This window comes from Mustela nivalis (assembly GCF_964662115.1).
Source record: "Mustela nivalis genome assembly, chromosome: 18".
NCBI lineage: Eukaryota > Metazoa > Chordata > Mammalia > Carnivora > Mustelidae > Mustela > Mustela nivalis.
The window spans coordinates 17,500,917-17,512,738 of NC_139037.1; the positions used below are offsets into that span (position 1 = coordinate 17,500,917).

Here is an 11,822-nt window from a genome sequence, read left to right on the forward strand (position 1 = left end):
GCTGCCCCGGCTCTGTTTCCCCTGGCACCAAGGGAAGAAGGCGGAACTGAAACCAGGCCCAGAGCTGGCTCCCTGAGGCTATGCCCCTTTCCGGCAATCTCTGGCCACCCCCATTGGCCAGGCTGTCCCTCCCACTGGCCTTAGGGCCCCTCCCACCCCCACTCCAGATAAGGCCAGCCCAGGACTGCTTCACTGGGCAATAGACACTAGGGCTGGAATGGGGCCGCCGGGCTCCCCATGGCAGTGGGGGCTGCTGCTGCTGGGGCTGCTGCTCCCCCCTGCCACCCCTTTCTGGCTTTTCAATGTGCTCTTCCCCCCGCACACCACGCCCAAGGCTGAGCTCAATAACCACACACGGCCCGTCATCCTCGGTAAGCCCCCGTCAGGCCCCTGATGCACCAGGCCAGACCTCAGGGAGCCTGGGCCCCAGCCCCCCGGTAGCAGACCCTGCCAAGGCCCTTCTGCCCCTGCATTTGCCTCATACCTGCCTGTGTTTGAGGGTCCAAAGGCTTCTGCAAAGAAATGAACCCCTTCCCCCACCACACTGTTCTGCGTCTCTCAGCTATCTACCCCAGGCCAGTGGAGTTGGGGGCGGGTGAGCCTGAGGGCTTGGCCTGGGTATTACAAGCTGTGGTCAGCTATAGCCACTCAGCCCCCATCCCAGCAAAGACAAGATGCCCAACCCAGGAAATCAGAAGAGGCCCATCAAGGCCTGCCTCCTTCTCCTAGGCCCAGCCCCCACTCCCCCATACCTATTTGTTCTCACCTTGGACTTCGGCATTAATGGAGAGGCCAGGGTAGGTGTTTGCCTTTTGTAGACCGGGGCCAGTGGCCTTGGCCCCTGGACCTTCCACGCCTGAGGAGAACCTGGGCTCTAGGCTGCTGGGGGGTTGGGGTGGGGGTGTTAAAGGAAAGGATCAAGTCCTTAGTTCCTGGAGGTTGAGGGTGTGGGAGACGGAGGGGCGGAGCTGGTCACACAGCCTGATTGGGGGGGGGGGGGGAAGGAGGGGAGTGGGGAGAGGAGCACAGGGGAGGAATCCAAAGAATTCAGAATGAAGGCTAGTACCCACAGTGCCTGGCTGCCTGGGGAATCAGCTGGAAGCCAAGCTGGATAAACCAGATGTGGTGAACTGGATGTGCTACCGCAAGACAGAGGATTTCTTCACCATCTGGCTGGATCTCAATATGTTCCTACCCCTTGGGGTGGACTGCTGGATTGATAATACCAGGTACGAGCCCTCCCCTCTGCCGGCCCCCACGCTCAGCCCCTTGGCTGCTGGCGGGCTGAATGTCCCACCGCCCCCAGGGTTGTCTACAACCGCAGCTCTGGGCGCGTGTCCAATGCCCCTGGTGTACAGATCCGTGTCCCCGGCTTCGGGAAGACCTACTCTGTTGAGTACCTGGACAACAACAAGCTGGCAGGTGTGTTTACTGGGGAAAGGGTGGGCTGCGGCCGTGGCCAGCCCACAGGAGCCGTGACCAGAGCCTCCAATGCCACTGCCTTCCCCACAGGTTACATGCACACGCTGGTGCAAAATCTGGTCAACAATGGGTATGTGCGGGATGAGACGGTACGCGCTGCCCCCTACGACTGGCGGCTGGAGCCCAGTGAGTGTCTCTGTAGACAGTGGGCTTGGGGCAGGTGGGCCCTGACCCCTCACTGCCCTGACCCCCCACCCCACTCCGCTGCAGGCCAGCAGGAGGAGTACTACCGGAAGCTCGCCGGGCTGGTGGAGGAGATGCACGCTGCCTATGGGAAGCCTGTCTTCCTCATTGGTCACAGCCTTGGTTGCCTGCACTTGCTCTATTTCTTGCTGCGCCAGCCCCAGGCCTGGAAGGACCGCTTCATCGATGGATTCATCTCTCTTGGGGCTCCCTGGGGGGGCTCCATCAAGCCCATGCTGGTCTTGGCCTCAGGTGAGAGGGCCTCAGACCACCCGTGTTAATGAGGGGCCTGGGGTGAAGGGGGATGAAGCTGACCACGGCCCTGCCCTCACTCCTGCTTTTGCTCACATGGCCAGGCTGGGGGTGGGGGGTGTTATTTACCACTCCTGAGGCCTGGCCCCTGTCACTGGCCCCTTGAGAGCAGTAAGCCTGGCCTGGCCTGGTAGCTCCTGCCAGAAGTCTGTTTTGGTGATCTGGTGTTTCAGTGACAAAAGGAAAGTAAATGGAGAGGAAGAGAGGAAGTGAACCCCATCAATCTGACACATGGACCTAGGTCTGTCCCTTGTAGTCTCAGGGCCTGCCCACTCGGATTTCGGCAGGCTTCTGGTTCCAGGAGCCCGTTTTCCAGAGATCTGCTTACTGAGAACAGATCTGCCAAAGGCAGGGCCAGTCCCTGGAAGCCCCTCTGCCCTTCCCTGAGAACTGACACAGCTGTCACCTGTTGAGCACTGACTATATGCTGGGCACAGCCAGACTTGACCTTCCCTCCAGTAGCTCATTGATCTGCTGAGGAAAACACTCATCAGACTCCATCAATAAGGACCAAACAGAGACTCAGTCTGATTTGATTCTTCAATAACATGGCTCTGACCCCGAGTAGCCTCAGTCCACAGCGGCCACCAGACACTTGGCTGAGGGAGAAGCACCGCACCAACCTCTCATCTACACACATATATACCCATATTCCAGAAACCAACTTCTCCCTCCTTTTGGGGCTCTACAGCTCAGCTCTGCCCCACGTGCCATCAGGGCTTCTCATTTAATAAGCACACACTGAACACCCACTGAATGCTGGCATGCTCAGAGTTTGTGGCTTGGAGGCAGTGTTGGAATTGGGCAGGGACAAGACTGAGCGTCCAGCTGAAATGGGCTGGGAGGCAAGCTGTGGGCCGGAGGTAGCCAGGCTCCCTGACCCACCTGGCTTTGTGTTCACAGGTGACAACCAGGGCATCCCAATCATGTCCAGCATCAAGCTGAGAGAGGAACAGCGTATAACAACGACTTCCCCCTGGATGTTTCCCTCTAGCGAGGCATGGCCTGAAGACCATGTGTTCATTTCCACACCCAGAGTCAACTACACAGGCCATGACTTCCAGCGCTTCTTTGCAGACGTGCACTTTGAGGAAGGCTGGTACATGTGGCTCCAGTCACGTGACCTACTGGCAGGCCTCCCAGCACCTGGCGTGGAAGTATATTGTCTGTATGGCGTGGGCCTGCCCACACCCCGCACCTACATCTTTGACCACGGCTTTCCCTACACAGACCCTGTAGGGATACTCTATGAAGATGGTGATGACACCGTGGCCACACGCAGCACTGAGCTCTGTGCCCGCTGGCAGAGCCGCCAGCCCCAGCCTGTGCACCTGCTGCCTCTGCACGGGACACAGCACCTCAACATGGTCTTCAGTAACCAGACTTTGGAGCACATCAATGCCATCCTACTGGGTACCTACCGACGTAGCACCCCTGTGCCCCCAGCTGCCAGCCCAGGGCCTCCGCCCCCCAAATAAAGACCTTCTTTTGCTCTCTGAGCTTTGACCTGTAACTTGTGGGTTCAGGAGGAGGCACTAGTGTCCACACACCAGGCTTCGCTGAGCAATAGCCCTAGGCCTGGTGGTTTGTGGAAGGTAAGGGCAAGATGGACTTTGGAGAAGCGTGGCATTGAATTGGGAACCCTGAGATGTATAGCTTCCCACTCTCCTGGTTGAGCTGTTTATGTACATTGCCTCTGCTCTGGGATCAGGGGACTGGAGGAAGCTGCACACATAGCTGTGCGATGGGGGCACCTAGAGGCAACGGTGCAGGGCAGAGAAGTGAGCTGTCCCACCCACCCACTCCCCAAAGGGCAGGTGGATCCCACCTCTAGACAGGGCCTTTTTTTTTTTTTTTTTTAAAGATTTGTTTCTGAGAGGGGTGCCAGGGTGGCTCACTGGGTTAAGCCTCTGCCTTTGACTCAGGTCATGATCTCAGGGTCCTCAGATCAAGTCCTGCATCAGGCTCTCTGCTCGGCAGGGAGCCTGCTTCCTCCTCTCTCTCTCTGCCTGCCTTTCTGCCTACTTGTGATCTTTCTCTGTCAAATAAATAAAATAAAATCTTAAAAAAAAAAAAAAAGATTTGTTTGAGAGAGAGAGAGAGAGGCAAAGGAGTGGGAGAGAATCTCAGACCCCCCGCTGAGCATGGAGCCCCCGCAGGGTTCGACCCCACAAACCATGAAATCATGACCTGAACCAAAATCATGAGTCAGACACTCAACCTACTGAGCCACCACCCAGGTGCCTCCCTAGACAGGACCCTTTGAATGCTAAGTGGGTGACAGAAGTACGTAAGTTTAGAATCTGGGGGAGAGACAGTGACTAATCAGATCATTTCTCTAATGAAGGTTTAATTAATGGAGCTAAGTGGTCTGTGAGAACAATTTAGGGAGCACCAAGGGCCTGAGTCTTGTGGGTCACGGAAGGCTTCCTAGAGGAGCTGGTGCCTATTCTGAGATCATATGGGGTGAGAAGGGTAATGTGGCTACTATAAAGACTTGGCTTTGAGCCTAGGAGCAATATGCACTTGCTGAAGGGTTAACCAGGGGAAAATTGTAACCAGATTTGCAATCTAGGAAGAGTCCCTTCTCTGCAAGGTAAAGGGTAGCCTGGGGTGGGGGCTCAGGGGCAGGAAGCTTGGGGAAGCCAGAGGGCCGTGCAGTGTCCAGGAGAGGATGCTAGCTGAGACTAAAGCGGTAGTTAGGAGAAAAATGTGGACAGATGAAGGGTCATTTGGGAAGTCAAATAAGGCTTGTCCATGGGCAGAGCCCAGCATGCCTCCAGGCCACTAGATGGACGGCCCCACAGAACCCCTCTAGTGAGAGGGAAGACAACACCTGAGATAGGGAAGCTGGAAGAATCAGTGTCAACATGGTGGAGGCCTGAGCTTTGGTGTTTCAGGTTCCAGGTTTCAGGAAGGAGGCAAAGGCAACAAAAGAGCTGAGAGAAAGAGGATGCCAAAGGACAAAAGGCGGCCATGCTTGGTGCTGCTGGGAGGCCAGTAAGAGAAACCTGGCCAGTGTGACACCCTTAGTGCTGAAGGACTTGAGGTTAGAGTTGGGATATGGGCAGGGAAAGCTAGGGGCTCAGGGTGGAAGGGTGAGGAGCTGCTGAACAAGGGCCAGAGGCATTTGTCCCTCTGTTCAGAGGACTAGGAAGCAGGCTGGAAAACCAGGCAAGGACCTCTCCCCTTTGCCAAGCTGCCCAGGAGCAGTGGTGAAGGTGAAAGTGAAAGAGAAGATGAGGAAGGCACCAGCCAGGCTCTGAGGAAAAGGTGAAAGCGAAAGCGAGAAGGTCAGACCGGCCAGGAGGGTGCCTGACGGAGGACCTGGCTTTGGCCTTTTGCGCTAGTCGCCCATAGCCCTCCAACCCGCAGACCACCCTGCCCACCTAGAGATGCTGAAGCCAGAGTTAGAGCCCCGAAGGGGCTTCTCCTTCGAGAACTGCCAGAGGTGATGGGGGTGGTGGCTGGGGCGAGAGGAGGGACTTCTGGGAGTGGAAGCCCTAAGGCCTTTATTCGGGTGGGGATGGAGAGGTGGCAGTGTGTTGGGCCAATTGGGTTCCCAGGCTCCCACCCCTAGAGATAAGGGAGTCTAGGACAGAGTTGGAGGATGTGAAGAGGCACCTCAACCTGGGCCACTCCACTCCGTTTCCAGAAATGCATCCTTAGAACGAATCCTCCCGGGCCTCCGGATCCCTCATCCACACAAGACCGGAACCACCATCGCGGGCCTTGTGTTCCAAGTGAGCGGGGGCGTGGGACTGGGGGGGAGGGGATCAGAAGGGTCTCCTGGGGGATCGGACAGGCACTGAGCCAGCAGACCCTCTCCCTCCCCAGGACGGGGTCATTCTGGGCGCGGACACGCGGGCCACTAGCGATTCGGTTGTGATGGACAAGAACTGCGAGAAGATCCACTTCATCGCCCCCAAAATCTAGTGAGAAATCCCAACCCATTCCCCCAAAGAACCGCCCCCTCGTTCCCATCCCGGGTCCCCACAGGTCCTAGCCCCACCCACACCGATCCTCCCTTCCTTCTCAGCTGCTGTGGGGCTGGAGTAGCCGCGGACGCCGAAATGACGACGCGGCTGGCGGCGTCCAACATGGAGCTACACGCCCTGTCCACGGGCCGCGAGCCTCGCGTGGCCACAGTCACGCGCGTTCTGCGCCAGACGCTCTTCCGGTGCTGGGGGCGGGGGGTGCTAAGATGATGACCCTGAGGAGTGACCGTGGTAGGAAGGGTGGGACGGAGAGGAGGTGGGACAGGACGAAGGGCGGGGTTGCGAGAGCCCCGGAGACCGGAAAAGGCTGACCTAAGAGGAGCCCGGCAACCGGAAGGAGCTATGTTAGGACCCGGGCGCCAGAGCGCAGGAACGGGCGGGGCTCGGGTCCCGGGCGGTGTCACGGAGGGGCGGGACCAGGAGCCCGGTGCTTGGAGCTGACCACGCCCACCCCTTGAAAAGGTACCGGGGCCACGTGGGCGCGTCGCTGATAGTGGGCGGAGTAGACTTCACCGGACCGCAGCTCTACAGCGTGCACCCCCACGGCTCTTACAGCCGTCTGCCCTTCGCAGCCCTGGGTGAGCTCTTCCTCCCCCTCCCCACGAATCCCAGCCGGGCGACCCTTGGCCTCCTGTTCATCCGGCGACGCGATGGCCACGACTGACCTCCGATGCCCCTCCTACTTGCAGGTTCCGGCCAGGATGCTGCTCTGGCGGTACTGGAGGATCGGTTCCAGGCGAACATGAAGGTGAGCAATACCTGTCCCCACTACGCGTTCACTGATGGGAAGGGCACGTGGGAGCTAGGGTAACACAGAGGTATCCTGGCCTGGTCTAGAGGTCAGGGAAGGCTTCTTAGAGGAGGTGACGACTGAGTGGAGACTGAGGGGACAGTGGAGTCAGAGTGAAGAGCTATTCCAACTGTGCCAAAGTTTGGACCACTTGGAGAAGTCAAAGCTCAGGACCCTTTGAAGCTGAGGGAGAAAGGAACAGCAAGTGGGGTCTGGAGTCTGGATTTTGTTTGGGTTGGGATGAAAGTGGATGCCCTGTGTTGCTTCAGAGGTGTCTAAGGCCCAGAACGGAAAAAGCAATGAGCTGATAGACTGGGGACCAAGACCACATTGGTTGGGTAGACAGCACTGGAAGCAGAACCACAAGTGTGTAAGTGACTCAGAGAAGTTTGTGAAGTGGTGCACTGGGAACACAGCATCTCTGGAAAGGGAGGCAGAGACCAGGGCAAGGGAGCTTGGGGTGGATGGGAACATAGGGAAACAGAGAAGTCTGGATATGAGCAAATGCTAAATACTCTGGCTTCGAGATGAACAAAACCTCTCGGCTGTAGCCTGAAAGAGTCCATCAGGCCTCACGCACACATTATTATCACAGCTGGAGGCCGCCCAGGAGCTGCTAGTGGAAGCCATCACTGCAGGGATCCTGGGTGACCTGGGCTCTGGAGGCAGTGTGGATGCATGTGTGATAATGGAGACCGGCGCCAAGCTTCTGAGAACATTAAGCTCACCCACAAAGCCCATGGAGAGGTAGGAGCATGGGAGATGGGGGACCACTAGGGAGGAGGGGCAGTAGCAGGGGAGATAGGGGGCTTCAAGAAGAGGACAGGCCACATGATGGGCCCAAGTTGAGAGCCCATCCCTTCCCTCTTGCAGGCCCAGCCAGTACCGCTTTGCCCCTGGGACCACAGCTGTCCTGTCCAGGACAGTGAAGCCACTGACCCTGGAACTGCTTGAGGAAACCGTGCAGGCCATGGAGGTAGAATGAAGTAGGATGATGCTTAGGGCTTGGAACGAAGAGAAATAAACCCAGGAAATACAAAAACACCTGAACGGATGGCTGTGTTGTTCCTGGGTGGAGGGGGGACAAGCAGCCATCCAGACACTGTGGCTCATGTACACCTGCAGGGGCCACTCCCTGCATCGTTCCAGGGCCTGGCCTTACAGGTGTCCTTTACCCATCGCCATAGGCATCTATTCCTCCAGAACTCCAGCCCTGGCAAGCACTGCAGCTCAAGGTGGAAGGCCCCTTCCTGACTCTCCAAACTATACAGTTCCCCCTACCACTCCGGTGCCTTGCTCTTGTCCTCTAGTCTGAGGACTGTTGTAAAACCCAGAAGGCCCCCCACACTGCCCCCTTTCCGTGGCTCATCAGTGTCCCACAGCAAAGCCCACACCTCTCAGTCAAGGAGACTGCATGGACTCCACTGAGTTAGCCCTTACAGCTGATAGAGGAGCTGCTCCCTGACTCCTAGGGCAAGTTCTTACAGAACACTCCTCACTCCTGCAACACCTTTACCTGTGCAACCGCTCCCATGACCAGGCCCACCCTAAGGGCTTCTATTTGGACGTGCTGATCTGTGAAAGGGGCGGCGGGGGGTGGGGGTCTACCGAGTTTGCTAGGCTGATGGATCATAGGGCTTATGCAGAGAGAGATGACATGACACATGTATCCAGCAGACCTTTGCTGAGTGCCCCCTGAAGGCCAGCCCAAAGGCTATGTGCTGGCAGGAGATCGTGCCCTCAGAGAGAACAGTTGACTCCACTGGAGCTTCGGAACTGTTAGTCTGCCAACCCCTGGGGAGGGTCTGCTCTGAGCTGGACATCCTTGGACCCCTGACTGTGTTCCCCCCTCCCCAATATTTTATTATGAAGATTTTTAAACATAGCAGCTGAATTGCACTGAACACCTCTATACCCACAATCAACTTTACAGTTATTATTGTTATATTTGCTTGATCACACTTCCATCCCTCCATTCCTCTGTTCAACCATTAGCGTGTCTTTTTTTTTTTTTTTGCGCATCTTATTTTTTTGATGAGAGTCAAAAAAATGACACTACTTAGAGTCAGTTGGTGCCCCCCACACCTCTAGGAGCCCAGCCAACTTACCTACTGCAGCTTTGCACACGGGGCTGTCTTCTCTTCCTTAGTGCAGGCTCAGCCTAGAACTCTACAACAGCTGGGCTGTGGACACCAAGAACTTGCCCACAGGAACCCCAAGGCCTGGAAGCTGTCACCCTGGGACCCATAACCCCCATCCAGGGTCAGCCAGTCACCAAGTGCTCACACCTTACCCTCCTGTGTGCCAGGCCCCTACCAGGTGTCGTCTCCTCAACAGGAGTGTGGGCTTTGGAGCCAGGTGAAGGTTTGGGTCCAAACGTACTATGTGCTGATGGAAGAGTTACCATCTCTTTGGACAAACTGACTCCTGTTCCAAGTTGGTGAGAAATCACTGAGATGCTATGAGATTTGTGACCTGCCAGAACCCCTGTCCTGGCCGCATGGCCCTGGCCCTCCACAGCACAGCTGGCACAGCTGGACATTCCCTCCACCCATCAGGAACACCCCTGGGTGCTGAGCAGGCTTCTCTGAGTCTGGTGCCCTGACAGCCCTAAGAAACTTCGCTGATCCCAGCCACCATGTAGTCCACACAGACCTAACTTAACCACAAGTCCTTGCTATTTAACACTCAATGCTTGGGATGTTAGGTGGTTCAGGGAACCAATTAGAGACCAGGCTTTGGGGGGTGGACATGAGAGCCTCACACCTGGTCTCTGTCTGATAAAGTCCAGGCCTGAATCCAAGACCTTGACCTAGAGACCCTCCTCCTGACCAGAACATGGGAGGGGGCTGAGCCCACACACCTGGCTTGGCCTCAGGCCTGGGACTTTTGCCCAAGGACGAGGAGAACCATAAAAGTAGGCCCAGCTCTCAACCTCATGCCTGCCACAATGCTGCTGCTCAGTCTGACCCTTAGCCTGGTCCTCCTCGGCTCCTCCTGGGGTGAGTGAGCCTGGAATAGCCCTGATGACCAACCCTAAAGCAACCAAGCTTCCAAAACCAGCCCCAGGCTTCCTGCCCAGGGGCTTGGGGAAGGGGCTGGGCTGGCTGGAAGGGATTAGGTGGACAGAGTGGGTAAAGGAAAAAGGAAGTGCCAGGATTGGGGTGGTGGGGGCAAGAGGTGGCCAGGGGCTGGTTTCACAAATGGGACAAGATTAGGCCAGAGCTAGGAGCCAGGGAGGGTTTAGGAGGCTGAGAAGTGAAGGTTGGACATGTAGTTTAGGGAGAAGCCTCTGGCTGTTGAGTCCTGGAGCAGGTGGCAAAGCCAGGGAGGAGACTATCCCAGGGGTCAGGGAGAAAAATGCCCTGAGTTGGAGGGTGAGAGTGAATCTGGGGAGCAATGGGAAGTAAGGGTGGAGAGAGGTTAGAGGACGGATAGAATCTGGAGGTGAATTAGAGGTAAGGACATAGGTAACCAAGATACCTAGAGGTGCTTAGGGTGAGAAGGGGTAATGAGCCCACTCAATTTGGACCTCTGAGGGCCAGAGCCTGGGGGCACCCAGGAGGAGGTGGGGAGAGCTGGGTGGGGGTGTGGGGGTGTGGGAAGCAGGTCCTCACCAGCCCAATGGCCAGGCTGCGGAGTTCCTGCCATCAAGCCACTACTGAGCTCCAGCCAGAGGATTGTCAACGGGGAGAACGCAGTGCCAGGCTCCTGGCCCTGGCAGGTGTCCCTGCAGGTACATGGACCCCGGGGGTGGGGCAGGGTACCAGGTTCTTCATGCCTAGATGCAGCCTGAGCGCACCCCCACTTCTGACCCCTGACCCTAGGACAGAAGTGGCTTCCACTTCTGCGGAGGTTCCCTCATCAGCCAGTCCTGGGTGGTCACTGCTGCCCACTGCAATGTCAGGTGAGTATTCCCACTTTACCTGCCCCGGAGCCCACCTCTCCCCACCTCCTTCGCCTGCATGCCCCTCTCTTGTCACTCTGCCCTCCCTGCGGCTGCCCAACCCCCTTCTCACTGCAGCCCTGGCCGCCACGTTGTTGTCCTGGGTGAGTACGACCGATCATCCGGTGCGGAGCCTTTGCAGGTTCTGTCCATCTCAAAGGTGAGTATCTAGACTAAAAACATGGCAATAAAGAGTGGCTGGGGCAGATGGGGGGCTCTGGGGATGAGGAATTCAGGGCAGGCCCTAGGCTAGCCTCCTCAGCAACCATCAACCATGGGGGGCCTATGCCCATGACCATCCTCCCTGGCTCCACAGGCCATCACACACCCTTCCTGGAACCCCAACACCCTCAACAATGACCTGACTCTACTGAAGCTCGCCGCCCCAGCCCAGTACACAAAACGCATCTCACCAGTCTGCGTGGCCTCCTCCAATGAGGCACTGCCTGCGGGCCTCAAGTGTGCCACCACTGGCTGGGGACGTCTCAGCGGCGTGGGTAGGAACTTGGGCCAAAGATCTGGGTGACAGGGCCAGGGTGGGAAGCAGTCATCCAGGGCCTCACCAGCCCCTCTGGCCCCCAGGCAATACAACTCCAGCACGCCTGCAGCAGGTGGCCCTGCCCCTGGTCACCGTGAATCAATGCCGGCAGTACTGGGGCTCACGCATCACTGACTCCATGATCTGTGCGGGCGGCGCAGGGGCCTCCTCGTGCCAGGTGAGCATCAGCACCCTGGCCCGCCCTCTGCACTGCCCTGGGGCACCCCCTGACCCCCATGCTGACTGCTCTCCTCTCCCTCCTCAGGGAGACTCCGGAGGCCCTCTGGTCTGCCAGAAGGGGAACACATGGGTGCTTATTGGCGTCGTCTCCTGGGGCACCAGCAACTGCAATGTGCGCCAGCCTGCCATATACACTCGGGTTAGTAAGTTCAGCAACTGGATCAACCAGGTTGTAGCCTCCAACTGAGCCGGCCACAGGTCCTCTCCCCATCTCAATCCAATAAAGACCCCGTGCTCTGTCCTCTTGTGCCTTCCTGTCCTTTCAAGGGAAAGGAGGGCTTTTGGGAGTCCCTCTTCCCACTTGGGACTTAGACTTCTGGCATGGCAGGTGTT

General features: G+C 57.4%; 3 protein-coding genes across 5 annotated transcripts; all 3 read left to right on the forward strand.

Moving 5' to 3' along the window:
• The first annotated feature begins 96 nt into the window (after positions 1–96).
• On the forward strand, positions 97–3,476 carry LCAT (lecithin-cholesterol acyltransferase). 3 transcript variants are annotated; one of them, XM_082711749.1, is made up of 6 exons: positions 97–371; positions 1,073–1,229; positions 1,307–1,422; positions 1,513–1,608; positions 1,693–1,917; positions 2,881–3,476. In XM_082711749.1, the coding sequence occupies exons 1-6, from the start codon at positions 218–220 to the stop codon at positions 3,453–3,455; spliced, it is 1,323 nt and encodes a 440-aa protein (XP_082567875.1). In that variant the 5' UTR covers positions 97–217; the 3' UTR covers positions 3,456–3,476. The 3 variants fall into 3 exon arrangements, with proteins under 3 accessions (XP_082567875.1, XP_082567874.1, XP_082567876.1); XM_082711748.1 differs by having other exon boundaries at positions 1,307–1,608; XM_082711750.1 differs by having other exon boundaries at positions 141–371; positions 1,513–1,917.
• A 1,543-nt stretch (positions 3,477–5,019) lies between these two features.
• On the forward strand, positions 5,020–7,809 carry PSMB10 (proteasome 20S subunit beta 10). The gene is made up of 8 exons (XM_082711762.1): positions 5,020–5,428; positions 5,633–5,720; positions 5,815–5,912; positions 6,017–6,157; positions 6,438–6,553; positions 6,665–6,723; positions 7,361–7,512; positions 7,639–7,809. Exons 1-8 carry the CDS (start codon positions 5,373–5,375, stop codon positions 7,748–7,750), a joined length of 822 nt encoding a protein of 273 aa, XP_082567888.1. The 5' UTR covers positions 5,020–5,372; the 3' UTR covers positions 7,751–7,809.
• An 86-nt stretch (positions 7,810–7,895) lies between these two features.
• Positions 7,896–11,730, forward strand: CTRL (chymotrypsin like). The gene is made up of 7 exons (XM_082711763.1): positions 7,896–9,767; positions 10,398–10,501; positions 10,593–10,672; positions 10,790–10,871; positions 11,028–11,208; positions 11,294–11,427; positions 11,515–11,730. Exons 1-7 carry the CDS (start codon positions 9,704–9,706, stop codon positions 11,674–11,676), a joined length of 807 nt encoding a protein of 268 aa, XP_082567889.1. The 5' UTR covers positions 7,896–9,703; the 3' UTR covers positions 11,677–11,730.
• The last annotated feature ends 92 nt before the right edge of the window (positions 11,731–11,822 follow it).

Coding starts and splice junctions, on each gene's coding strand:
- LCAT (XM_082711748.1), top strand. CDS start 218: ATGGGGCCGCCGGGCTCCCCATGGCAGTGGGGGCTGCTGCTGCTGGGG. Junction 1,230..1,306: donor TGCTGGATTGATAATACCAG/GTACGAGCCCTC, acceptor CACCGCCCCCAG/GGTTGTCTACAACCGCAGCT. Junction 1,609..1,692: donor CGACTGGCGGCTGGAGCCCA/GTGAGTGTCTCT, acceptor ACTCCGCTGCAG/GCCAGCAGGAGGAGTACTAC.
- CTRL (XM_082711763.1), top strand. CDS start 9,704: ATGCCTGCCACAATGCTGCTGCTCAGTCTGACCCTTAGCCTGGTCCTC. Junction 10,502..10,592: donor CCTGGCAGGTGTCCCTGCAG/GTACATGGACCC, acceptor CCCTGACCCTAG/GACAGAAGTGGCTTCCACTT. Junction 10,673..10,789: donor GCTGCCCACTGCAATGTCAG/GTGAGTATTCCC, acceptor TTCTCACTGCAG/CCCTGGCCGCCACGTTGTTG.
- PSMB10 (XM_082711762.1), top strand. CDS start 5,373: ATGCTGAAGCCAGAGTTAGAGCCCCGAAGGGGCTTCTCCTTCGAGAAC. Junction 6,158..6,437: donor CTGCGCCAGACGCTCTTCCG/GTGCTGGGGGCG, acceptor CCCCTTGAAAAG/GTACCGGGGCCACGTGGGCG. Junction 7,513..7,638: donor CCCACAAAGCCCATGGAGAG/GTAGGAGCATGG, acceptor TCCCTCTTGCAG/GCCCAGCCAGTACCGCTTTG.